The sequence below is a fragment of the Caretta caretta genome, chromosome 8 (assembly GCF_965140235.1).
Source record: "Caretta caretta isolate rCarCar2 chromosome 8, rCarCar1.hap1, whole genome shotgun sequence".
NCBI classification, from domain to species: Eukaryota; Metazoa; Chordata; order Testudines; family Cheloniidae; genus Caretta; species Caretta caretta.
In genome coordinates this window covers 82025711-82050513 of record NC_134213.1, presented here as the reverse complement: position 1 = coordinate 82050513, position 24803 = coordinate 82025711, and the positions used below count along the sequence as shown (strand labels likewise).

The following is a 24803-nucleotide window of genomic DNA, read 5'->3' as shown; positions in this document are numbered from 1 at the left end:
AAAGTACAGTATGCCCATCACTATCAACAATAGAGGCTGGATGAACTAACTCTCGCTGTATGAGATAGGTATTTTAATTTGAGAGAACAGTTGAATTTGATTTTGATATGGACAAATGACGTCTCCTGTCCAAGTTAAATCTCAAAACAACATTTCCAATCTAGGTAAATGAACCACAATGCATAGGAATATGGATTCAGCAAGAACAATGTACTTTAAGGGACAATGTTTTTCATGTTATATCATAATTCCTCATTCAGAAATATCCTTTCTTGTATATGGGGCTTCTTTATTCTTCTTCCTTCTTTTTTTAGATTAACAATGCCCATTTTAAAAATCATTTTGCTTTGTAAATTAGTTCCCTTTCTTTAAGATTTTATACTCTGTGCTCCTGATAATAAATGTGCTCACAAAAGGCATGTTTGAAATAATGAAGCTGTTAAGGAGCATTGCAGTTTTTTACTTTAATAAAATTAATCTAGCCCTGTAAACTATTGAAAGGTAAATTTGCTCTTAGAATACATCACAGTGCCACATTTGTGACATTGATAGATAACTATTAACTCCTTTAAGCTTTAAAATACTTTAGAATGTCATAGTAAAGAATCTCTAAAACTGCAGATCTTATTCAAATGAATCAGGATGGAGCAGATGGTTGAAGAAGGCACACAAGCAAGAAGTAAATCTTCTGTTCTCCCTTTCTGATTGCTTTGCCCACAGAGGAATAACGATTCAAAAAGAAAATCGGTAATCATGGCGGATGTCATTAACATATTCCCAATAAGGGAGCTTACTTAAAAATTCCCAGAGAAAATGAATGGCTGTTGGTAGATCAAATGAGCAAACAGCACACTTCCAGCTGCCTCCCAAAACAGGGACTTTCAGGACTTTGAGAAATGGAAGTTTGAAAAACTGAATAGAAAATCATAGGGTTGCTTATTGGGGTTGTGGGAAGGGGTATTTTATTAATGAACTAAAGTGGATAAATTTGTCAATGTTGTCAGCTGTAACACTGCATAAAGTAGTCAGAAAAGTTCTGTGTTTTAAAATTAAATCTCCAGAAGTCTGCAATAAAATACCGGCGGGACCTAAAATATGGAATATCTTATTTTCCTTTAAATGGAGGATTTTGCAAGCTGCAGCAAAGATCCCTGTATTTTTGGATTGCATTATTGTGAATCCATGTGGTAAAAAAATGTTTTTTTCTTAATTGATGCACAGAAATCACTGAATCAACAACACATCAGTGACAAAGTAAAACATTACTTCCAAAGTGTTGTGGAAAAAGTACTAAGCCAAATAAAGGTAGTCTGGTTTCCTAATCCATCTTTAAATAATGGGCCAAATCCTCAGCCAGTGTAAATGGACTCCACTCTAATGATTTCAATGAAGCGATACCCATTTATAGCAGCATAGAAATGGCCCCTCATTGCGAATTCTGGGCAATTCAAAAGAATTTAATTTTTCTAAAGGAAAATGTGCATGCATTTTTAGCACTGCACGCTGAATTATTTGCTGCCATCAGCAAAATAGTTTGTAAAGTAATATTGAATTTGGCACACCCTTTCTTTCATTTTAATACCCTAGTGTAGTCAAGGCCTCGTAGTACATTTTCAGTTCTGTGGCCAGCGGATTAGGCATTTGACACCCATTATTGCAACTGGAAGATGCATGTCTAATTTATTGTGTGCCAGGCTGACTATTTATCCCCTATAGGTTCCCAAAAAAAAACAGACCAACAGTCACTAAAATATTTTTACCACCACCTAGACAGATGATAAATCTCCTTAGTAAAGCTGCCATGAGACATGATATTGACAGGTTTTGTTGTTAAACAGAGAGAGAGTAGGTAAGGGTGACAACGTCCCCGCAGATGCCATTATTGATTGGGCCAGCAGGAGGCAGATGGTTAAAAGACACAATAGGAACTGTCACAATAGTGTTAATTTTGTTATTGAAACCCAAACTTGGGCTGAGGATAGATTGCCTTCATTTTTCATCCATGAAACAACGTCTTCTACATTTCCTCAAAAAGAATCTTTAAACTAGCATTGCAACCAATAATGCCCCTTTATGTATACTAAGATGGCAGAAACCATTAATATAATGCCTGTCAATGGCACATCTCTCTATTCTCTCTAGCAAAAAAGGGGAGAAATCATTAATTACAGTTTCTGTCACACACAAAAGACATGGTGATTGTTCCGGTCTCTCAGCACTTCAACAGCATGAATTCACCTAGTGGCCACCTATTCTGCAGAATTTGAAAAGGACTGTGTCCTTTTCCATCCCTACAAAACCTCCTAAACATATTGCATGTGTCTGCCCAGGCAACAAATGTGGTATCTTGGGTTGACACTGAAAAGGAGGGTTATGAATATGGATAGGATGCAAATATTCCATCTATCTTAATCAGAATACAGGAATTCAAGCTATTGTGGCGGGAGGTTCGGGGGGAGAGACCTTAAAATTCCAATACCAAGAGCTGAGAGGGCCTGATCCTGTTCTCACAGCAGTCAGTTAGAATTTTACCATTGACTTTGAAGGCGTCAGGATTGGTCAGTAAATTTGGAGGTATGTTTTAGGTTAGGAGTGAATTTACTGTGAATCGCTTCATCTTGAGAAAATCAGCACAAGATTTTGTAACTAGCTAGATCACTTACCCTGCTGAAAAATCAATAATGCACAAGCTTTCAGAAAACTACCTCAACACTTTAGCATACTTTCAAGCCGATTTACTAATATAGGCCCCATTCCCATGGATCTTTCTGCAGGACTGGGGCTTTAGTCCTTGATCCTTCAAACACTGAAACAAATTACTTGTGCAAGGAGTCCCATTAAAGTAAAAGTTATACACACACTTATGTGTCTGCAGGACTGCGGCCTTAAATATGAAGGACAATGTTCTACTTGTGTTTAACAGCTAAAAGTATAACTATATGGGTATATGTACACACATAATAATGATAAAAACAGTCTACAAGTTGCAAATTCAAAAAGAATGCATATGAAGTTGCAAGTAATAACAGCCTCTAAGAGCCAGGCAGCTTTTTTATTATTTCAATTTATCTTCTCCGAATAAGTCAACAAAAAGGTCTTAGTGTCTAGGTTTACCTCATCTTAGCTCACTGTTTCCTTTCAGGTTTAATGGATGCATGCACTGCATGTAAAAGCAGAATATTGAAGGAATTTTTTTGTTAAGAAACTTTTTTTCACTTTAATTTATTTCTCTTTCTGAACTGTGAGAATTGCATTTTTATAGTTCTGTGGTTTTGTTCTATGCTAACTAAATATTTTATGAGGCCCATATATGGGATCGTTCTCTTTTTGACAGAAGTCATCACTGAAATCTGGCAAATCATAAATCAAAATATGTTTTCATTGTGAGTGGATGAGACTTTTCCTCAGTCTTCAGATCTAGTGAAAGAGAAAGCAAATACAATCATCTCAAACCCTCAGAAATTAAACATATGTCTGTTAAAGTCTTCTCAGTTGTGTCATATGAGAGTTTCAGTTCCAATATGTGTCTCATCAATTTGGAACAAAAGGCCTAAGTGATCTGTTGGGGGTCTTTATTTACTCCTTGGCAATAAAACTGGTATGAAAAGATTTTGCTAGAGTAGAAATTGTGGGCTAGATCCTCAGCTGATGTGAAATCACTATAGATCTACAGACTTCAATATACATGTATATTAAAAACATATAATCATAGCAATGTTGGGCCTGAGTCCCTACTGCTTTACTTCTTGCCACTTACATAATCAGAACAGCAGCATGTTATACCCAGTTTGCACTCTGCACAGTGTAAATGCCTACACAAGGGGCAATGCAGTGAAAAATCAGGCTCCTATTTTGTGTAAACAGAGAGGTATAATTTATATTCTAGAAAAATCCTTTTTTTTAAGCCAGAAACTTTTTGCTAAAGAATAAAGAGAGAGCGGTAGTTTGGGGATTACTATTTCTATTTTCTTCTAGATAGATCTATAGCCAAATGCTGAATTATGAACAATAATATAAACAGGTTTTTGCTTATATTTTCCAAATGGCATGCCTAAAGTTAAGCATCTAAATCCATAGTTAGTGACTGTTCCTCTACAATTGAAGTTAATGGGGATTTTGCTATTGATTTCAGTGGGATCAAGATCAAGACCTAAGGCATCTAAATGGTCTGATTTTTAGAGGCACTTGAAACAGTCTCTTTGAAGTCTGGGGAGACATGAGCCCCCGAGCAGTAGGGTGCTTATTTAGGTGCCGAAATATGAATTAGTTGCATGTAGTGTTGTTGTAGCCATGTTGGTCCAGGATATTAGAGAGACACGGTGGGTGAGGTAATATCTTTTATTGGACCAACTTCTGTTGGTGAGAGAGAGAGGCTTTCAGGCCACACAGAGCTCTTCTTCAGGTGAGAGAAAGGAAATCCCAGGGTCAGCAAAATGCGAAGTGGAACAGATTGTTTACCATAAGCAGTTAGCACATATTATAAGGAACCATTCAAGTTAGAGTGGTCCGTTAACACCTCTGCAGTAATAGGACAAAAAGAGGAGGTTAGTGCAGTGATGATCTGCCAAAATCTTAACGGGTTCATTCCTCACCCCACGAGGGGATCGTTGCCCACCCCCGCCCCCCTGGACTCCTGCCCCATCCAATCCCCCGCATTCCTTGATGCCCCCCCAGGACCCCTGCCCCATCCATCCCCCTTCCCTGGCCCCTGACTGCCCCCAGAACCAGGCAGGAGGGTCTCCTGGGCCACCGTAGTGAGTGCCCACCCCACCCCTAAGAGACAAAGAGACCTGCCGGGGGGCAAGGTGGGGAGTCCCAGAGGTGCTTACCTGGGGCAGCTCCCAGGAAGCATCTGGCAGGTCCCTCTAGCTCCTAGGGGTGGGGGAGCGTAGCTGGGGGGGAGCAGGGGGAGCGGCCGCTCCCCCCACTGATCATGCCAAAAGTGGCACCTTAGGCGCTGACTCCCTGGGTGCTCCGGGGCTGGAGCACCCACAGGGAAAATTTGGTGGGTGCAGAGCACCCACCGGCAGCTCCCCACCCCGCGCCTGGCCCCAGCACACCTCACCTCTGCTCCGCCTCTGCCCCTGAACATGCTGCCCCGCTCTGCTTCTCCGCCCCCTCCCCTGGCTTCCTGCAAATCAGCTGTTCGGCAGGAAGCCTGGGAGGGCTGAGAAGCAGGCCGCGGCTTCACACTCAGGCCAAGGGTGGCGGAGGTGAGCTGGGGCGGGGAGTGGTTCCCCTGCCCGCTCCCCACCCCGGGTTACCTGCTGTGGCGCAGGCAGCCCTCCTTGCACCCCCCCGCCCCAGCTCACCTCCGCCTCCCTGGGCCTGAGCGGGAAGCTGCGGCCTGCTTCTCAGCCTGCCCCAGCTTCCCACGCAAACAGCTGATTCGCGGGAAGCCTGGGGGGGCGGAGAAGCAGAGCGGGGCAGCGCGTTCAGGAGAGGAGGCGAAGGCGGAGCGGAGCAGAGGAGAGCTGGAGCTGGGGGTGGGGCGGGGAGCTGCCGGTGAGTGCTCTGCACCCACCAAGTTTTCCCCTTGGGTGCTCCAGCCCTGTAGCACCCCTGGAGTCGGTGCCTATGGCGCCACTTTTGGCCAGTTAAATTTAGAAGCCCTTTTAGAACTGGTTGTCCCTCGCAGAACAACCGGTTCTAAAAGGGCTTCTAAATTTAACAACCGGTTCTAGTGAACAGGTGTGAACTGGCTCCAGCTCACCACTGGGTTAGTGGGTTACAGATTGTTGTAATAAGCCATAAACCCAGTGTCTCTGTTCAGTCCATGGTTTTTGGTCTCTAGCAAAGTTATGAATTTAAGCATTCAGGCTCATCTTTTTGTGCAGGTTTTCTTGTGAGAACCTTGAATGGTCCCTTACAATATGTGCTAACCACTTGTGCTAAACAATCTGTTCCGCTTTCATTTTTCTGTGCTGGGAGTACTGTTCCCAGACCTGAAGAAGAGCTCTGTGTGGCTTGAAAGCTTGTCTCTCTCACCATCGGAAGTTGGTCCAATAAAATGTTTTTTTTCTTAACCTTTTTTCTTTCTGAGCCCCTCCCCCCCCATGCTATAAAAATTCCACAGCCCACCTGTGCCAAAACAACTGTTTTTCAGAGTAGATTAAAAGCCAGGGCTGGCGTTAGTGGGTAGCAAGCAGAGCAATTTCCCAGGGCCCCATGCCACAGGGGGCCCCATGAAGCTAGGTTGTTTGGGCTTTTGCTTCAACCCAGGGATGAGGGGCTCAGACTTCAGCTTCAGCCCTGGGCCCCAGTGAGTTTAGTCCTGTGGGTCTGGCCCTGCTCTCTGGTTTATTTTGGTGAACCCCCTGAAACCTGTTCACGGTCACCTGGTTGAGAACTGCTGCAATAAAAGATATTACCTCACCCAGGTTTCAGAGTAGCAGCCGTGTTAGTCTGTATTCGCAAAAAGAAAAGGAGTACTTGTTGCACCTTAGCCCTGGTCTACACTAGGACTTTAGGTCGAATTTAGCAGCGTTAAATCGATGTAAACCTGCACCCGTCCACACAATGAAGCCCTTTATTTCGACTTAAAGGGCTCTTAAAATCGATTTCCTTACTCCACCCCTGACAAGTGGATTAGCGCTTAAATCGACGTTGCCGGCTCGAATTTGGGGTACTGTGGACACAATTCGATGGTATTGGCCTCCGGGAGCTATCCCAGAGTGCTCCATTATGACCGCTCTGGACAGCATTCTCAACTCAGATGCACTGGCCAGGTAGACAGGAAAAGAACCGCGAACTTTTGAATCTCATTTCCTGTTTGGCCAGCGTGGCAAGCTGCAGGTGACCATGCAGAGCTCATCAGCACAGGTGACCATGATGGAGTCCCAGAATCGCAAAAGAGCTCCAGCATGGACCGAACGGGAGGTATGGGATCTGATCGCTGTTTGGGGAGAGGAATCCGTGCTATCAGAACTCCGTTCCAGTTTTCGAAATGCCAAAACCTTTGTGAAAATCTCCCAGGGCATGAAGGACAGAGGCCATAAAAGGGACCCGAAGCAGTGCCGCATGAAACTGAAGGAGCTGAGGCAAGCCTACCAGAAAACCAGAGAGGCGAACAGCCGCTCTGGGTCAGAGCCCCAAACATGCCGCTTCTATGATGAGCTGCATGCCATTTTAGGGGGTTCAGCCACCACTACCCCCGCCGTGTTGTTTGACTCCTTCAATGGAGATGGAGGCAATACGGAAGCAGGTTTTGGGGACGAAGAAGATGATGATGAGGAGGAGGTTGTAGATAGCTCACAGCAAGCAAGCGGAGAAACCGGTTTTCCCGACAGCCAGGAACTGTTTCTCACCCTAGACCTGGAGCCAGTACACCCCGAACCCACCCAAGGCTGCCTCCTGGACCCAGCAGGCGGAGAAGGGACCTCTGGTGAGTGTACCTTTTAAAATACTATACATGGTTTAAAAGCAAGCATGTGAAAGGATTACTTTGCCCTGGCATTTGCGGTTCTCCTAGATGTAGTCCTAAAGCCTTTGCAAAAGGTTTCTGGGGAGGGCAGCCTTATTGCGTCCTTCATGGTAGGACACTTTACCACTCCAGGCCAGTAACACGTACTCAGGAATCATTGTAGAACAAAGCATTGCAGTGTATGTTTGCTGGCATTCAAACAACATCCGTTCTTTATCTCTCTGTGTTATCCTCAGGAGAGTGAGATATAATTCATGGTCACCTGGTTGAAATAGAGTGCTTTTCTTCAGGGGACACTCAGAGGAGCCCATTCCTGCTGGGCTGTTTGCCTGTGGCTAAACAGAAATGTTCCCCGCTGTTAGCCACAGGGAGGGGGGAAGGTTGAGGGGGTAGTCACGCGGTGGGAGGAGGCAAAATGCGACCTTGTAACGAAAGCACATGTGCTATGTATGTAATGTTAACAGCAAGGTTTACCCTGAAAGAGTGTAGCCACTGTTTTATAAAATGTGTCTTTTTAAATACCGCTGTCCCTTTTTTTTTCTCCACCAGCTGCATGTGTTTCAATGATCACAGGATCTTCTCCTTCCCAGAGGCTAGTGAAGCTTAGAAAGAAAAAAAAACGCACTCGCGATGAAATGTTCTCCGAGCTCATGCTGTCCTCCCACACTGACAGAGCACAGACGAATGCGTGGAGGCAAATAATGTCAGAGTGCAGGAAAGCACAAAATGACCGGGAGGAGAGGTGGCGGGCTGAAGAGAGGAAGTGGCGGGCTGAAGACAGGGCTGAAGCTCAAATGTGGCGGCAGCGTGATGAGAGGAGGCAGGATTCAATGCTGAGACTGCTGCAGGACCAAACCAGTATGCTCCAGTGTATGGTTGAGCTGCAGCAAAGGCAGCTGGAGCACAGACTGCCACTGCTGCCCCTCTGTAACCAACCGCCCTCCTCCCCAAGTTCCATAGCCTCCACACCCAGACGCCCAAGAACGCGGTGTGGATGCCTCCGGCCAACCAGCCACTCCACCACAGAGGATTGCCCAAAAAAAAGAAGGCTGTCATTCAATAAATTTTAAAGTTGTAAACTTTTAAAGTGCTGTGCTTAAAGTGCTGTGTGGCATTTTCCTTCCCTCCTCCACCACCCCTCCTGGGCTACCTTGGTAGTCATCCCCCTATTTGTGTGATGAATGAATAAAGAATGCATGAATGTGAAGCAACAATGACTTTATTGCCTCTGCAAGCGGTGATTGAAGGGAGGAGGGGCGGGTGGTTAGCTTACAGGGAAGTAGAGTGAACCAAGGGGCGGGGGGTTTCATCAAGGAGAAACAAACAGAACTTTCACACCGTAGCCTGGCCAGTCATGAAACTGGTTTTCAAAGCTTCTCTGATGCGTACCGCGCCCTCCTGTGCTCTTCTAACCGCCCTGGTGTCTGGCTGCGCGTAACCAGCAGCCAGGCAATTTGCCTCAACCTCCCACCCCGCCATAAACGTCTCCCGCTTACTCTCACAGATATTGTGGAGCACACAGCAAGCAGTAATAACAGTGGGAATATTGGTTTCGCTGAGGTCTAAGCGAGTCAGTAAACTGCACCAGCGCGCCTATAAACGTCCAAATGCACATTCTACCACCATTCTGCACTTGCTCAGCCTGTAGTTGAACAGCTCCTGACTACTGTCCAGGCTGCCTGTGTACGGCTTCATGAGCCATGGCATTAAGGGGTAGGCTGGGTCCCCAAGGATACATATAGGCATTTCAACATCCCCAACAGTTATTTTCTGGTCTGGGAATAAAGTCCCTTCCTGCAGCTTTTGAAACAGACCAGAGTTCCTGAAGATGCGAGCATCATGCACCTTTCCCGGCCATCCCACGTTAATGTTGGTGAAACGTCCCTTGTGATCCACCAGAGCTTGCAGCACTATCGAAAAGTACCCCTTGCGGTTTATGTACTCGGCGGCTTGGTGCTCCGGTGCCAAGATAGGGATATGGGTTCCGTCTATGGCCCCACCACAGTTAAGGAATCCCATTGCAGCAAAGCCATCCACTATGACCTGCACATTTCCCAGGGTCACTACCCTTGATATCAGCAGATCTTTGATTGTGTGGGCTACTTGCATCACAGCAGCCCCCACAGTAGTTTTGCCCACTCCAAATTGATTCCCAACTGACCGGTAGCTGTCTGGCGTTGCAAGCTTCCACAGGGCTATCACCACTCGCTTCTCAACTGTGAAGGCTGCTCTCATCTTGGTATTCATGCGCCTCAGGGCAGGGGAAAGCAATTCACAAAGTTCCATGAAAGTGCCCTTACGCATGCGAAAGTTTCGCAGCCACTGGGAATCGTCCCAGACCTGCAACACTATGCGGTCCCACCAGTCTGTGCTTGTTTCCCGAGCCCAGAATCGGCGTTCCACAGCATGAACCTGCCCCATTAGCACCATGATGCATGCATTGGCAGGGCCCATGCTTTCAGAGAAATCTGTGTCCATGTCCTGATCACTCACGTGACCGCGCTGACGTCGCCTCCTCGCCCGGTATCGCTTTGCCAGGTTCTGGTGCTGCATATACTGCTGGATAATGTGTGTGGTGTTTAATGTGCTCCTAATTGCCAAAGTGAGCTGAGCGGCCTCCATTCTTGCCTTGGTATGGCGTCCGCACAGAAAAAAGGCGCGGAATGATTGTCTGCCGTTGCTCTGACGGAGGGAGGGGCGACTGACGACACGGCTTACAGGGTTGGCTTCAGGGAGCTAAAATCAACAAAGGGGGTGCCTGTACATCAAGGAGTATTTCAGGCAGGACTTCACGGAGGGTTCCAATAAGAAATGGTGCACCTAAGTTATCTTTCTTATTGGAACAAGGAGGTTAGCCTGGCCTCTGATTGATACATGGCTAGATTTACCTCGCTGCACCTTCTCTGTGAGTGACTGCAGTGTGACCTAGAGGAATGAGTCCCCTAGACAGGGGAGGAGGCAAACGAGTACAAAACAAATCTGGTCTATTTCTTGTTTTGACCCACTCCATCTATCTTTTACATCTTTGGCTGGCAGCAGACGGTGCAGAAGGACTGCATGCCATCCACATCTCATGGCTTCTCGGCAGAAGATGGTACAGTACGACTGCTAGCCATCCCCATCTCTTGCCTGCCTGGCAGAAGATGGTACAATACGACTGCTAGCAATCCTCATCTCTTGCCTGCCTGGCAGAAGATGGTACAGTACGACTGCTAGCAGTCCGTATCACCTGCCTGCTCACCATAAGACGGTTCAATAGGACTGACTGCAGGACTAAAGAGAATGACCTGGTCAAGTCACTCCAAATTTAGTCCCTGCGCCCATGTCTGCCCAGGCGCTCCCAGCCGACGTGGCCAGGAGCACCTCGGACACGACGAGGACGACTACCAATCGTATTGCACTGTCTGCTGCCAGAAGGCAATGGGTTGCTGCTATTGTGCAGCAAAGCCGTACCGCGTCTGCCAGCACCCAGGAGACATAGGGTGACGGTTACCTGAGCGGGCTCCATGCTTGCCGTGGTATGGCGTCTGCACAGGTAACTCAGGAAAAAAGGCGCGAAATGATTGTCTGCCCTTGCTTTCACGGAGGGAGGGAGGGAACGGGGGCCTGACGATACGTACCCAGAACCACCCACGACAATGTTTTAGCCCCATCAGAGTGCTCCATTGTGACTGCTCTGGACAGCACTCTCAGATGCCCGATTGTTTGCCGTTGCTCTGACGCCGGGAGGGGCTCTTACAGGGTTGGCTTCAGGGAGCTAAAATCAACAAAGGGGGTGGCTTTACATCAAGGAGTATTTCAGGCAGGACTTCACGGAGGGTTCCAATAAGAAATGGTGCACCTAAGTTATTGTCCTTATTGGAACAAGAAGGTTAGCCTGGCCTCTGATTGATACATGGCTAGATTTACCTCGCTGCACCTTCTCTGTGAGTGACTGCAGTGTGATCTAGAAGAATGAGTCCCCTAGACAGGGGAGGGGGGGAAGCAAATGAGTACAAAACAAATCTGGTCTATTTCTTGTTTTGATCCACTCCATCTATCTTTCACATCTTTGGCTGGCAGCAGACGGTGCAGAAGAACTGCATGCCATCCACATCTCATGGCTGCTCGGCAGAAGATGGTACAGTACGACTGCTAGCAGTCCGTATCGCCTGCCCGCTCACCATAAGACGGTTCAATAGGACTGACTGCAGGCAGGACTAAAGAGAATGACCTGGTCAAGTCACTCCAGATTTAGTCCCTGCACCCATGTCTGCCCAGGCGCTCCCAGCCGACGTGGCCAGGAGCACCTCGGACATGATGATGACGGCTACCAGTCGTACTGTACCGTCTGCTGCCACAAGGCAAGGGGTTGCTGCTACTGTGTAGCAATGCCGTACCGCGTCTGCCAGCACCCAGGAGACATAGGGTGACAGTTACCTGAGAGGGCTCCATGCTTGCAGTGGTATGGCGTCTGCACAGGTAACTCAGGAAAAAAGGCACAAAATGATTGTCTGCACTTGCTTTCACGGAGGGAGGGAGGGAATGGGGGCCTGACGATACGTACCCAGAACCACCCGCGACAATGTTTTAGCCCCATCAGGCATTGGGATCTCAACCCAGAATTCCAATGGGCAGCGGAGACTGCGGGAACTGTGGGATAGCTACCCACAGTGCAACGCTCCGGAAGTCGACTCTAGCCTCGGTACTGTGGAAGCGCTCCGCCGAGTTAATGCACTTAATGCACTTAGAGCATTTTCTGTGGGGACACACACACTCGAATATATAAAACCGATTTCTAAAAAACCGACTTCTATAAATTTGACCTTATTCCGTAGTGTAGACATACCCTAAGAGACTAACCAATTTATTTGAGCATAAGCTTTCGTGAGCTATAGCTCACTTCACTTTATCTCTCTAAATATGAATTTAGTTTTAAAAAGTTGTCCTGAACAGTAATGGGGCAAATTGCTGAAGTTCTTTCTCTGACAAAACACTCATTGATATCACAGCAGGTTGATTGCAATGAGAGTTGTGCTTGAATATGTATAGGCTATAGGATTTCCCCTAAAAATGTATATAGCTCAGGTTAGTTGGAAAAGAGCTATGAATGAATCCACTCGTGTATAGATTCTGAAACACAGGTGAGAACCAAATGAGATGTGAGCTACATTACCATTTTTATAATCTTGTATATTTTTAAACCTCTGGCGAGTAGAAAGTCTTATTAATACTAGTTTAAAATGTCATGTCCTAGGAATCTGGCAAGTGTTCAGAGCTGTTTAATCTTTCATCAAGGTTTAATCAGAATAGTTTTATATCTCTTTTGTGCATTGTCAAGTGCCCACCACAATTTGTCTCCCCCATGCTGGACTGACAAATTGGGCGAATAAGCAAAGAGTCGGAACATTTGAGCATAATTGCAATGTCAGCACTGTTAACTTTCTTCTCATAAATACAGTTAACATGATGACATTAATAATTTCATCAGATTACATATGTTTGCTTCACAAATAAGCAAGCTATTCTTTATAAATTGTCTGTGACCAGCACAGCATTCATCTGGAGGAAGGCCACAAATTCCAGTTTCAAAAGAAAAACAAAACTTGATTTGGCTCATATTGTTATGTTTTTGGGGGGCGAGGGGAATCGTTTAAATATTTGCATCAAGCCAGACTCTATAAATCCTGGGTTTCCTGTGAATAAGCAAAGAAATAATGTCTAGGAACATACAATAAAATAGGAAGAGCCAGGAAGTAATCATTTGTCTATCTGTATCGTAGTTCAAAAATAGCTTCAGGCAGATACATGAAGTCTTTAGTGTGCCTTGACTTTTTAAACCACTAGATGCTAACCTGCAGTTTCGATGATTTATAGCAGTTCACCAAATGCACTGGATAATAAGGACGGTTTGTTACCCTCTAATTTTGGAGGGGCATAACACATGAAGCTTGTACAGCAATCTCTTACCTACATATTTCACTCTATAAGGGGAAACAGTAAGAGAGAACATGACATGTATTAGAGAAGTAAATTACAATGTTATACTCCTTGGTCTAATAAACCATTGTTGGCTGTCATACTCCTGACTACTGAGGTGTTGTTTTATGCTACAACTTAATCAGCTGGGTTTCAACTGTTCCTTAGTGTACATGTGCCTTAGGCAGCATAAATGCGATGATTCACATGCGTGATCACAGGAATCTATACTGTGTATTCTCTACAATCTGCCACATAGCATTATTTACTAGAATGATGGATCTCATATTTCCACACCTGTTTCAGTTAGGAGGGGATGGAGGTGGAGAGGCACAAAGGCTGATTCATAAAATCTCAAAATATAGAAGTCACCTGTATGTCTTATTAAATATTGTTGGCTTTTGAGTCTAACAAAGGTGATGCTACATCAACTGAGTGTTGACTTTATGCCCATACGAGAGAAATGCAGCTATCCAACTTTCAGCATTTGTGAATTTGATGTGAATCATGCTGCAAAAATTAAGCAACATACAATTATGTTCATCTTGGCTTGCTGCTTTAGTCAGCTGATACATATAAGCAATGTGACAAAATATTGATGGAATAAGATAGAATAGAGTAAGAGAAACAATAGAATTAGAATGACAGTAACATTGGCCAATATCATCCCATACACATGCTAGTCCCATGAAGGACCAGAAACTCCATAAGCTCCCTGACACACAGGGTAGCTGTCCCCAGTAAATAAAGTAGTTCAGCTCCCCTGTGCCAGGGCAGGTGCTCCCATGTGGCAATTAAGAGGTTGCTATAAAGAATTAAGGAGGGACCCAGAGAGTCAGGGCTACCTGGGTTTGTCAAGAGAGATCTAGTGAGAGAGACAGACCCATTGTGGGGAAGGGAGTCCCAGTGAGTCAGAGCAGATTGGTTCAGTCAGGAAGGACAGGTGCCGGAGACCAGGGGACTAGAGGAGGAAGGAGAAAGTGATTCCTGGAAAAAGGCTGAAGACAGGAGAACAGGAAAAAGAGTCTTGCTGGCTGGCATCCCCAAGCCAGAGATCAACAGGCTGGAGAGGGTAGAAGGCAGGGGGAACAGGAGAGGGAGATGTCTGCTGGCTCTGAGGATAAGAGCTGGAGCCGAGGGCCAGAGAAGGCTGAATATAGGGGAGTAGCAGGACAGCTTACCTGCTGACATCTCCTGGAACTGGAGGGGAACTGGACCCAGAGGAACTGTGAGAGGGCTGGGGGAGTGAGGGACTCTCCCCTGGCAAGGATGCTCCCTGCAGACAATTTTTAAGGGATGTGAGGGTTCCTGCTGGGAAGAGCAGGGCTTCACTCTAGTTGGAAGGACTGGGGTAGCTGTCCTGGTACAAAGAAAAGATAGGACTTCAGTGGAGAGCAAGGGCCTATTAAGGAAAGTCAGGGCTTTATGTTTCATGTTCTGTTTGGACTGTGCTAGGGGAAACCTGGGCTATGGTTGTGGGACTTTTGTTATGATTTATGTGCACAAGACTGTTATAATAATTGAATCTCACAAAGGCTATATTTATACTTGGCAAGACTCTGGGGACTCAGGAGAGAAACAGAGCAGGTGCATGTATCATGATGTGGCTACTGCAAGAGGGTGCTTCAGACAGGCTGCCCTATGACACTCCCCCATACACAGTTTCCTACACATTTTTTAAGTCAGAGAAGCAGGATTTCCCATTCCCATGGCAGAACCAGAGCATTCATCTCCCAAAATCAGCATATGATTTGAGATCTGTGGTGGTCCCATGCCTTCATACTGACTCCTGGCCCTTTTCTGCCTCCTCTGTTATCCCATGCTTTCAAGGGCTCCCCGACAGCTGCTGGACCCACAAGCCTCTTCATAGCCATTCCCTTGGCTCTGGCCTGCCATATTCCTTCCTCAATTACAGTTCCCATATCAACAGAGGGGGTTTCACAGGTATGAAGAAAGGGGAGTAAAGATGACTTAGAGGCAAAATTCCCAGCTTCTGTACCTCCCAGGCCTGAGTCAGCAGTAAGTCCATTCCCCTGGCTTGTGGAAGCAGGTGGTGCAATATGACTCGCTCACGTTATTGGAATAATTATCTATATACTCACACATCCATTACATCCACTGCACAAGCTGGAACAGAAAGTTGGGTGTGCTCAGTAGATAGAAGACAGAAAATCACCTCTGTGACCTGTAAAAGCGACATTAAATGATTTTTTAGTCTCAGGCTCAGCCTGCTCAATTGTCAAATCACTAAACTTTCACATACATGATAGAATTCATAGACTGGGCAAATCAAAACAGGTTCACTACAAGGGGCAGGATGGCTTACAAGATAAAGCATCTGTCATTTGCTTTCAGGACCCTGGGCCATCTTCACCTCACTCTTTAAAGTGAAGTCAGGTAAGCCAAGTTGAAATTTGACCAGATCACAAAAACAGTAAAAAGCCGCAGCATTTGGTACAATTGATGTGTTCAGGTGAGGGTCAGAACTGAGTAACCATGAAGACTGAATCATTTCTCACTACTTACAGAGGGGTGCAGCAGGAGAGTAGAAGTCTATTCAGTGGGACAGTAATGGGGAATTCACATTCCAGCTGCCTACTTTGTACCTGTTCTGTAAATAAATTGAGGTGGGTGTGTGTGTGTGTGTGTGTACTTGTGTGCCACATTCCTTCTAAAGAAAAATAGCGGGGGGGACTAGGAAAGATTTAGCAGCTGAATTGGCTTGGAGACTTGTTGAACTTTTACTTTTACTGTAGCTCACAAAAGCTTATGCTCAAATAAATTGGTTAGTCTCTAAGGTGCCACGAGTACTCCTTTTCTTTTTGCGAATACAGACTAACACGGCTGCTACTCTGAAACCTGTCATTTTACAGATGAGTATCTTTCCAGCCCAGCAATGAGTTCATCTGCAGAGCAGTGTAGGGAAGCACACACCGAGAGAGTCTCCCTTTCACCTGGCAAATGGTAAACGAGGTTGCTTCATTTATTTTTCAACTTTGCTACTGATCTAACCTTTAGAAAGTGAAATATTCACCCAAAATATGAAAAAAGTATCAGCTTGAAATTAGCGCGATATGAACAACTATGGACCTGATTCTCCTCTGGTGTATACCACTGCAGCTCCACTGAGTCCAGTGGAGTCAATCTTGATTTATACTAGTGTATAAACAGAATCAGCCCTTCTATTATTTAAAAAAGCTTCCAGTTATTGTGCCCAATTCAGTTAAACCAATACATGTGTACACAGTGTGTACCTCTTTCATCAATAGTTTAAACAAGTATAATGATAAAATGCCTCCTTTCCTTTTATTGGCTTAGCCGAATTATTGTTATCCCAAGCTATGATATTTACCGGAGCCACTCCAACACCCCACCACGCTGATCTTTCAACTATGGCTAAATGTATGAGGACCAGAGGACTGTAAACACACAAATGAATCCAGGATCGGTGTCCACAAATGCATCAGCTATCACAGCTCCTAGTAATTCTTGCACACCGGAGAACTGCATCTTTCCTGGTGCTTGCTGACTTGTTTGCTGCTTTGAGCACAATGCATCTACTCCTCCCGCCCCCCTCCACTTTCATGGGAAATCACTAAGAAGAAAAATATAAATGACATGGCAAAAAAGGGCGCTGCCCATAGCTGTAAGAGGATTCAAGCTTGCCTCCCAGTACATTTCTTTCACTGCTATATCTGCCATCATCCAATTATATTGACCTTCTGACCTGTTCAGATAACTGCTTTGTAACTGATATGGAATGTCGAGCTTTTTGACAGACAGTTTTATGTGAATTTACTGCAGTCCTCTTGCCTGCCTGAACTGTGGTAGTAATCATAGTACTAGATTGCTAACAGGAACCATTATGACGATAGGAACTAAGTGTTTAAAAAGGAAAAAAAAACCTATTTGCACATTGCTAGGGGGACTGTTTAAGCAACAAAGCCCTTGTTTCCATCGTTTATGTAAAGAGGTGGATTACCAACTGGCACATAGCTGGACTGACATGCTTTCTGTTCCAGTCTTGCTGATCAGTTGAATTGTTTGAAGCAGCTATTCCTTCTGTGCAAACTTGTTCAGACAGTAGAGTCACCCTAGAATGGCATGCAGGGATTTAGTAAAGTGCATGCATAGGACTGTCTTTTTAATCCCAGTTAGACTCTTTCTACAATAGAGCGCATTCAGGAATGATGAGAAATGACTCTGACTCTTTCACAGCCTGGAGGGAGAAGCAGAATTTTAAAGTTTGCTGGGGTTGTTGTAAGTTTGTTTTTATTTTCTTTATGTTAATGTTTCTATTGGAAGGAAAGGTTTGTGTTAACCCTTTCCTTGCATTGAATGAGAGCCCCATGTGCTATGCCCTGATTAAAGTATCCTGCTGACTCTTTGGAAATCAAATATGCCATCCAACTAATGAACTAAATTAGACTGAACTAACATTCATATTCATAATGTAACATATCTTAGCAGTGGTCTCTTTGTTTGGAGTGTTAATGATAATGTGAAGGCTGAATACACAGTAATAATTGTATTTCTTGGGCATCTATCCATCAACTGCTTAAAGTGTACCTCAATTGCTCCAATCAGGTAACCAAAAAAAAAAAAAAAGCTGAAAAATGAAACTCTTATTAGAAACAGAAGTATTAACCTGACAAACACACTCATTCACAGTCTTCATAGCTGGGGTTTGCCATTAACACACACGGCATTCATTTTCCCTTAAAAGAACTACAATAGAAGACAGTTTTATATTGTGAAAAATATAGACTGAGGAAATTTGTGCATTTCTGATCTTATTGAATTAAAAACAACAACTTTCAGCTGTAATTCTACAATGAGATATAGGTTATAGTGACACTGAAAAGTGAGAGCTGCCATTGTTCCCATCAGCTGGGGGAGAAGTTCTATTTGTTCCTTTTTGTCATTGTCAAGGTGTAGAAGGAATAAAACTACTTTAATGTACTTCAGTATGAGTACATTAGAGGACCTTGGATTCACAATTGTTGTGTTGCCTTTGTTCATAGCTGTCTAGCTTTTTCAGGATATGTTTAGAACAATTCATTGTGGTGGTGAAAACAGAATGATTGTTTTTGCTTAATTGCATCTGAAACCTGAAAAAGAGAGTGCCCCCAAAATAAGCAGTAAAATACACACACACACACACACACATTATATCATCACAGGCCAACTTTTAACCAGCTGCTTTCAAGTACTCAAAAGAAAAATGAGTCCTTTCCTGTGAAAATTGTGGACTTACACTTTGATCTTTGACCAAAATCTCATATCTTCTATGGAAAATGAGGCACTGAAAAGAAAAGATTATTAATTAATATTATGTCCAAGTTATATTCAATATTTTATTTTACTGACAGTCATTGTTGTTCCAACATCTTGAACATGAACTAAGTCCTTCAAATGAATCCCAGTAGCCAATCTCAGCAGTGCTGGTTCCATGGGAAAGTTAATCTTCCATTTAGTAAAGAGTAATGTTTCTATTCAGAGCCAGGGTGAGAAGAGGAAAAGAAGTGGGGGAGCAGAAGGAAAGAGAGAAAGAAAGACAGAGGCAGATATGAGAGAGGAGAGAATCCCTCCATTTAATAACAAAGCAATTATAACAGCTTGTTTCTTCTTGTATGTTGGAGCTCTGCAAACATATCCTTTATAATAATTATGGTAGGTTTGCACATTGAATATTTTCCCCTACTTCGCAGAGATTTAAAACAAAGAAAGTTGCTAGCAATGCTACTTTTCTTTCAGGTAATTGATTAATTTGATTATATTTTCCCTGTGTGTCTTATGTTCTGCCTTGTTATCTAAGACTAGTAAAGTAAGTCACAAAGAAAACATGCTTCATGTCACTATTTGATACTGTTTGGAATAAATTTTTTTAATGATATTTTTCCAGAAATAATTAAATATTTACAATAAGGGCCAAATCCTAAGCTGGTGTAAATCGGTATAGATTTGTCAGTCAGTGAAGTTAGACCTGTTTGTATGAGCTGAGGCTCTGTCCCTGAGGCTCTGTCCCTGAGTGCCAGCCTACATTTGTAAGCTTTTTGGGGACAGAGACTGTCTATATGTTTGTCCAGTGACTAGGACATGGAACCCCACCATAGGCTGAAGCTTCTATGCACTTATGTGATATAAAGAATTATGATGATTAATAATAATTGTAACCCCCCTTCCTGGCCAGGATGGCATTCTGTCCCTTTCTAGTGGTGGGTAGGCCAGCTAGAGATTGATGAGCCTGCTATAGGGCTGACTACGGGACTTGAGAGATGTGTCTTTTAGCTCAAGCAGCAGAGGCTCATGTGTTTAGCTCAAGAGGTCCATGGTTTGAGCCCTGCCAATGAAGTCCAATGTGGTCAGTGTTACATAATAATAATAATAATTAATAATAATTAATAATTTATAATAATTGAATCAAAGGGGCAACATTTTCAATTGATCCCAGTAAAGGGAGAGGATTTGCAACAGATGGAAACATTCTGGTGTATTTTCTTTTTCTTTTGAATCTCTTAATTTCTTCAGAGTTTCCTCTATATTTTCATAGTTGAGATGAACAGCAAATTTTGAGTGTTTATGTGCATACCTGGAATGGGGTTTTAGTACAGTCCGGTCTTCTCTCTGTACTAGGTATATATGGGAGGATTTCCCTCCTATATACATTCTTTAAGTGAAACAGAATTGATACCCTCCATTATGTTGTACATATTTAGCTCTCTCCTATGGTTTGCGGGGCGATGTTCTACATCAACTAAAAACAGATGAGAGAATGGTTTAGTTGAAGAGTTTGTTTCCTTGTAATCAACTGTAAAGAGACCAAGGTCATGTAACAGATTTCTTCCTTTCTCTCGCTTAGCCAGGAAGACTATGTGAATGCAAATTGCTTTATTGGTGAAGGGAATTAAAATTATAAAAAGCTAGGCTGAAAGAAGTGCAAAATCAGGACTGTGTCGGAACAGGGGCAATATAATTGTTGTATGGATTCCCATATGGGACTAAATTATCTAGATTTTAGTCATGTCAGCAGTTCTGTGTGGTAGCTGAAATGCGGCCAAATATGCCACATTTGCTTCATTTTTTAAGATGGTTCTGATTCTGCACAACTTTAAATATGCAGAAAGCTAAATTTGCTGTATGTGTCATAGTGGCATTTCTGTAATGCATAATTTTGCATGTTAATTTTATTTAAGTGTTAAACATAAAAGTACTCTGGAATGTGTCTGTCATTTCCTAAGTAAAATGTTATGTATTATCATGTGGGTCTGGGTTATGATGTTTTCAGAAAAAAGTCTGCCTTCTCGTACAAGCTCATATCAAGGTTGTCTTCCTTTACAGTGCATGCCATTCAGTAATACTATTTTGTAGCAATTCAATAAGGCTGATAGTTTTTCTGGGTAATTACCCACAGCCCCCTGCAGGACAAATTAGCATTCATGACCTGAATACTGCTTACTAGAAAGAGTTCAATGGAATTTACTTAATCAGAATCATTGCTTTCTCATGGCTACTTTTTTTTTAACCTTGTCCCCATTGTCTGCTAATAGCAAAAATCCTTTCAGTGCCAGGTCCAACTTGGCACAGGGTATATAAGGAAAGAAAGATTTTCTTCCTCTGAGGTGCATAATGCATTTTAAAGATTATGGACCATATTCTTCAGTCTCTAGTCAGTCCTTGCTTAGATAAAATTGCTGTTGAAATTGATGGGAGTTTTGCCTGGGTATGGACTGTTGGCTCAGCCCCTATGAAAAGAAATGTATATATTTTTCAGGCAGTCCATGATTTATAGTACTTAGTAATAGTGCTGTGTAAGATATGTAAAAGGCTTTAAAAGGTGATTTTTCTTTTACTGGGATTTTGGGATGAAAGAAGAAAAGTCCCTGCTTCAGAATATTCTTTAGGTTTTGAATTATCGCTGTAGCATTCCAAATTGTTGAGAATAAAACTAGCCATTTGTGTCATGATTTTGTCTGCTAATATTTAACCTCCTGCTTCCCAAGACTCTGCAGCACTTCAAGGTTAGTACAGCAAAGGCAGGCCCCGGATGATGTATCCAGATGCTCATTTAAAGGGAGCGGCAGGGAGGAAGAGGTTCATTGAAATATTAGAGGGATTTAAAAAAATAATTCTGTGACAAGCTACGTAAAGTGGAGCTGTTATTTTAAATGAAGGTATTCTCTTTGTAGCAGCCTATGCCACTCATAGAAACAATGTGAGTGGGAAAGACCCTATTTCTTACAGAACTCTCCCCAGCTTTGCATACTTCCACCTGCATCAAAACAGTACAGAAGACTTAAAATAAGCACATAGCCTATGTGAGTGAGGTAATGCAAGAGTGAGCAAAAAGGAATGTATTTGTGGGTGAGATGCAGAGCATTTGGCATACTACCTTCCATCAACTTGCACTGCCTAGGCTTGAAAAATGTAGTCTGGTGGGGACAATCAGAGTTTTAAAGGCAAACTGGAGGCAAATCACAAACATGGCTTCACTCAAACTTTCACCTGTGTCACCTGCAAGGTAGACTCTCATTTGCAACAGAAGAGTGCTGTATTAAAGGGAGAGAAGATTTATCTTTTATGTTTGTGGAGTTTTCACTTAATCTCTGTTGCATAAAGTAAAATCCCATCTAGGATTTCTCTCACTTGTATTAAATTGTGTTGTATCAATTTTACACTTAAAAAAAAAAAAAAAACAAAGTGGGGGTTAAATGATTAGCTCCAGTTCTCCCTCCAGCCTGTGTCAGGAGCTTGGCAACACTGCAAAATGTCAGTGTTACAAATGATGTCATCCAGTCGTTCACATGCTTTCCCATTGTCATTCAGACTGTCAGAGAGCAACAAAACACACAACTGCCCCTAGAGGGTATGGAGATTGTCATGGAATGCACAGGCCCCATGCTGTCCCAACTGCTAAAGGGTTAAGCAGGAAGACTAGCTATAGCTAGTCTCATCTGGGATGGATTGGTGACCTTGCACCAGATGGGCTGATAAAAGGCTGCAGGTCAGAAGGGAGGGGCAGCTGCCAGAGAGACTGAGAACAGGATTCTTGACTCCTTCAGCAACATGCTGGCAGGAAGCCACCCAGGCACCTGGACCTCCAGAAAAAAGGATCAGGATGAGTCTGGGGAACAGCCTCAAGAGAGGTGTGGTAGGAAGCACTAAGGGCTAGGGATAAACTGATTGTAACAGCTTCAAACAGGTTCTCGGGATTGGAACCCAAAGGATTGGGTGTTTTTTCCCCTACAAACCCCAGCAGAGGGGTCCTAATCCCAAACGGCTGGAGGCTATTGACCCTTTGCTAGGGTTACCAGCCTTCTGACTCACTAAACTCTTTACTGCCCCAAGAGAGGAGAGATTATTAATGATCCAGTAGGTGCACTGGAGTCACAGTGAGGAACTGCCAGACACAGGGCTAAATGACTGGCTGAACAAATGGGGAAACTGAGGCACACTTGCCATAATACCCAATCAACCCCTCGGGGAGTGCCAGTGGATGAAAGCATCCTGGACAGGGCCTTCGGAGGAAGGGCCAGATTTGTAAAGGCATTTTTGGTGCCTAACACTCATGGAAATTTATGAAAGCTAGAGCAGTTGTTCTCAAAGCCGGTCTGCCGCTCGTTCAGGGAAAACCCCTGGCGGGCCGGACCGGTTTGTTTACCTGCCGTGTCTGCAGGTTCGGCCTATCGCGGCTCCCACTGGCTGCAGTTCGCCGCTCCAGGCCAATGGGGGCTGCGGGAAAGGCGGCCATCACGTCCCTTGGCCCGCGCCACTTTCCACAGCCCCCCTTGGCCTGGAGTGGCGAACCGCAGCCACTGGGAGCTGCAATCGGCCGAACCTGCAGACACGACAGGTAAACAAACCGGTCCGGCCCGCCAGGGGCTTTCCCTGCACAAGCGTAGGACCAGCTTTGAGAACCACTGAGCTAGAGAACTAAATCCCTTTAAACATCTGCCCTGAAGTGCCTTTGTCAGAGGCTTCTTTATGTGAACAGCTTCCCAACATACTACTTTTCCAGCTTCTGGCTTTCTTTATCTTGTCCTTTTGAACAGTGATGTGCGAATGGAACAAGATTTGGTAGGATTGGGGCTCTTACATGATGCTGATATTAGACATGGGGTTTAAATATTTGTTGTTTGGATGGCATGAAACACTTTCTGTAGTTTGAAGCCGATGGTACATATTTTTTTTCTAGTCATCCCATGAAGTTCTAGGCTCCAGAATCATGGAACTCTTGTGGTGGTCCACCCTGAGTTTTGCGCTGAGTAGAGAAACATATGAGCTCTCTGGCTGAGACCTTTTATACTAAATTGTAGCTAAGAGCTCATTTTCCATGACTGAGCAATGGGCCTAGGGGTTGATAGTGGGAATGCCCGAGGATCCTTCATTACAGGAACCTTAATGAATGGTGACATGGAAGGCATCCACTACACAATGCAAATAGCACTCTGCACTGAGAAACTAATTTCCAGCATAACAATTTCTCTGTCTCAGCATATAGAAATCAAAATAGTATCTCAATCCCCAGATGGGATTAAGTGAGTAATAAGACGCGTTGAACATGAATTATGTGGACTGCGTTGAGTAAAGCAAGACACATTGGGACCAAATTCATCCTTGGCTGTGAGTCAAGGGAAGCCAATCGGGATTGAACTTGGCTTAGTAGTTTTCATAATGGACAAGAAGTACTGAATAGTGCTTCTCCGTGTGTTTATGCTACAGGAAAGGATAAATAGTATTGCAGCCAGAGCTATACTGGATAATTCATAACTACAAAAAAAACCAAACCCACCTTTTTTGCCCCTCTGAGCCTATGTGCCTTTTGGTGCACAGTTTAACAGAAGATCTTGCCAGAGTGATTTTGGTGGGCTCAGTCCTTTTATTCTGCAACCCCTTCACTGAAGACAGAATGCCCTAACTGAAAACAGTAACAAATAGTATATAAGTATTTCCTCAAGCAGCCCAGTTCCATCCAGATCAGATAAAACACCAATGGCTTTGTTTTAGGGTGCATCAGAGAACAACTTGGACAAACAAGAGCTTGTTCATTTAAAGGTGATATGTAATTGCTACAGAAAGCTAGCACTAGCAGAATTGATTGGAGTCCATCTAGTCTATTTGGCTCTTGTTCGCCAGCTTTGTTCCAGAGCTGCATATTGGAGAGACCTGTGCATTCCCCTCTTGAAAATGGATTGGCCCTCCTTTTCCTGAAGGCTGGGTTAGTTACAGTCCAACTGCTGCTTTGCTGATTTTGCAAATACACAAAGAGTCGTATTCTGGTTTTTATTGTAATCTTCTTTCTTTGAAATTGTTCCCCCTGGATAATGTTATTCCATCCCCTCCACCCTCAGATATTTCAAAATTTCTTTCCTGAATTTCCACCTTCAGATTACACCCTGCCAATAGAAAGAATATATTGTTC

The 24803-nt window shown here is 44.0% G+C and overlaps 2 protein-coding genes across 3 annotated transcripts in view; both read left to right on the top strand.

Moving 5' to 3' along the window:
* The window catches only part of ADGRL2 (adhesion G protein-coupled receptor L2), a 492078-nt gene that overhangs the window by 137894 nt on the left and 329381 nt on the right, over positions 1-24803 (top strand). The gene's annotated exons all lie outside the window — the stretch shown is intronic.
* Positions 6701-8493, top strand: LOC142073134 (uncharacterized). Its single transcript, XM_075131989.1, has 2 exons — positions 6701-7384; positions 7973-8493. Exons 1-2 carry the CDS (start codon positions 6802-6804, stop codon positions 8491-8493), a joined length of 1104 nt encoding a protein of 367 aa, XP_074988090.1. The 5' UTR covers positions 6701-6801.

Excerpts from the sequence above, each read along its gene's own strand:
- LOC142073134 (XM_075131989.1), top strand. The coding sequence starts at position 6,802 with ATGCAGAGCTCATCAGCACAGGTGACCATGATGGAGTCCCAGAATCGC. Across the intron at positions 7,385-7,972 it reads AGGCGGAGAAGGGACCTCTG|CTGCATGTGTTTCAATGATC; the intron begins GTGAGTGTACCT and ends TTTCTCCACCAG.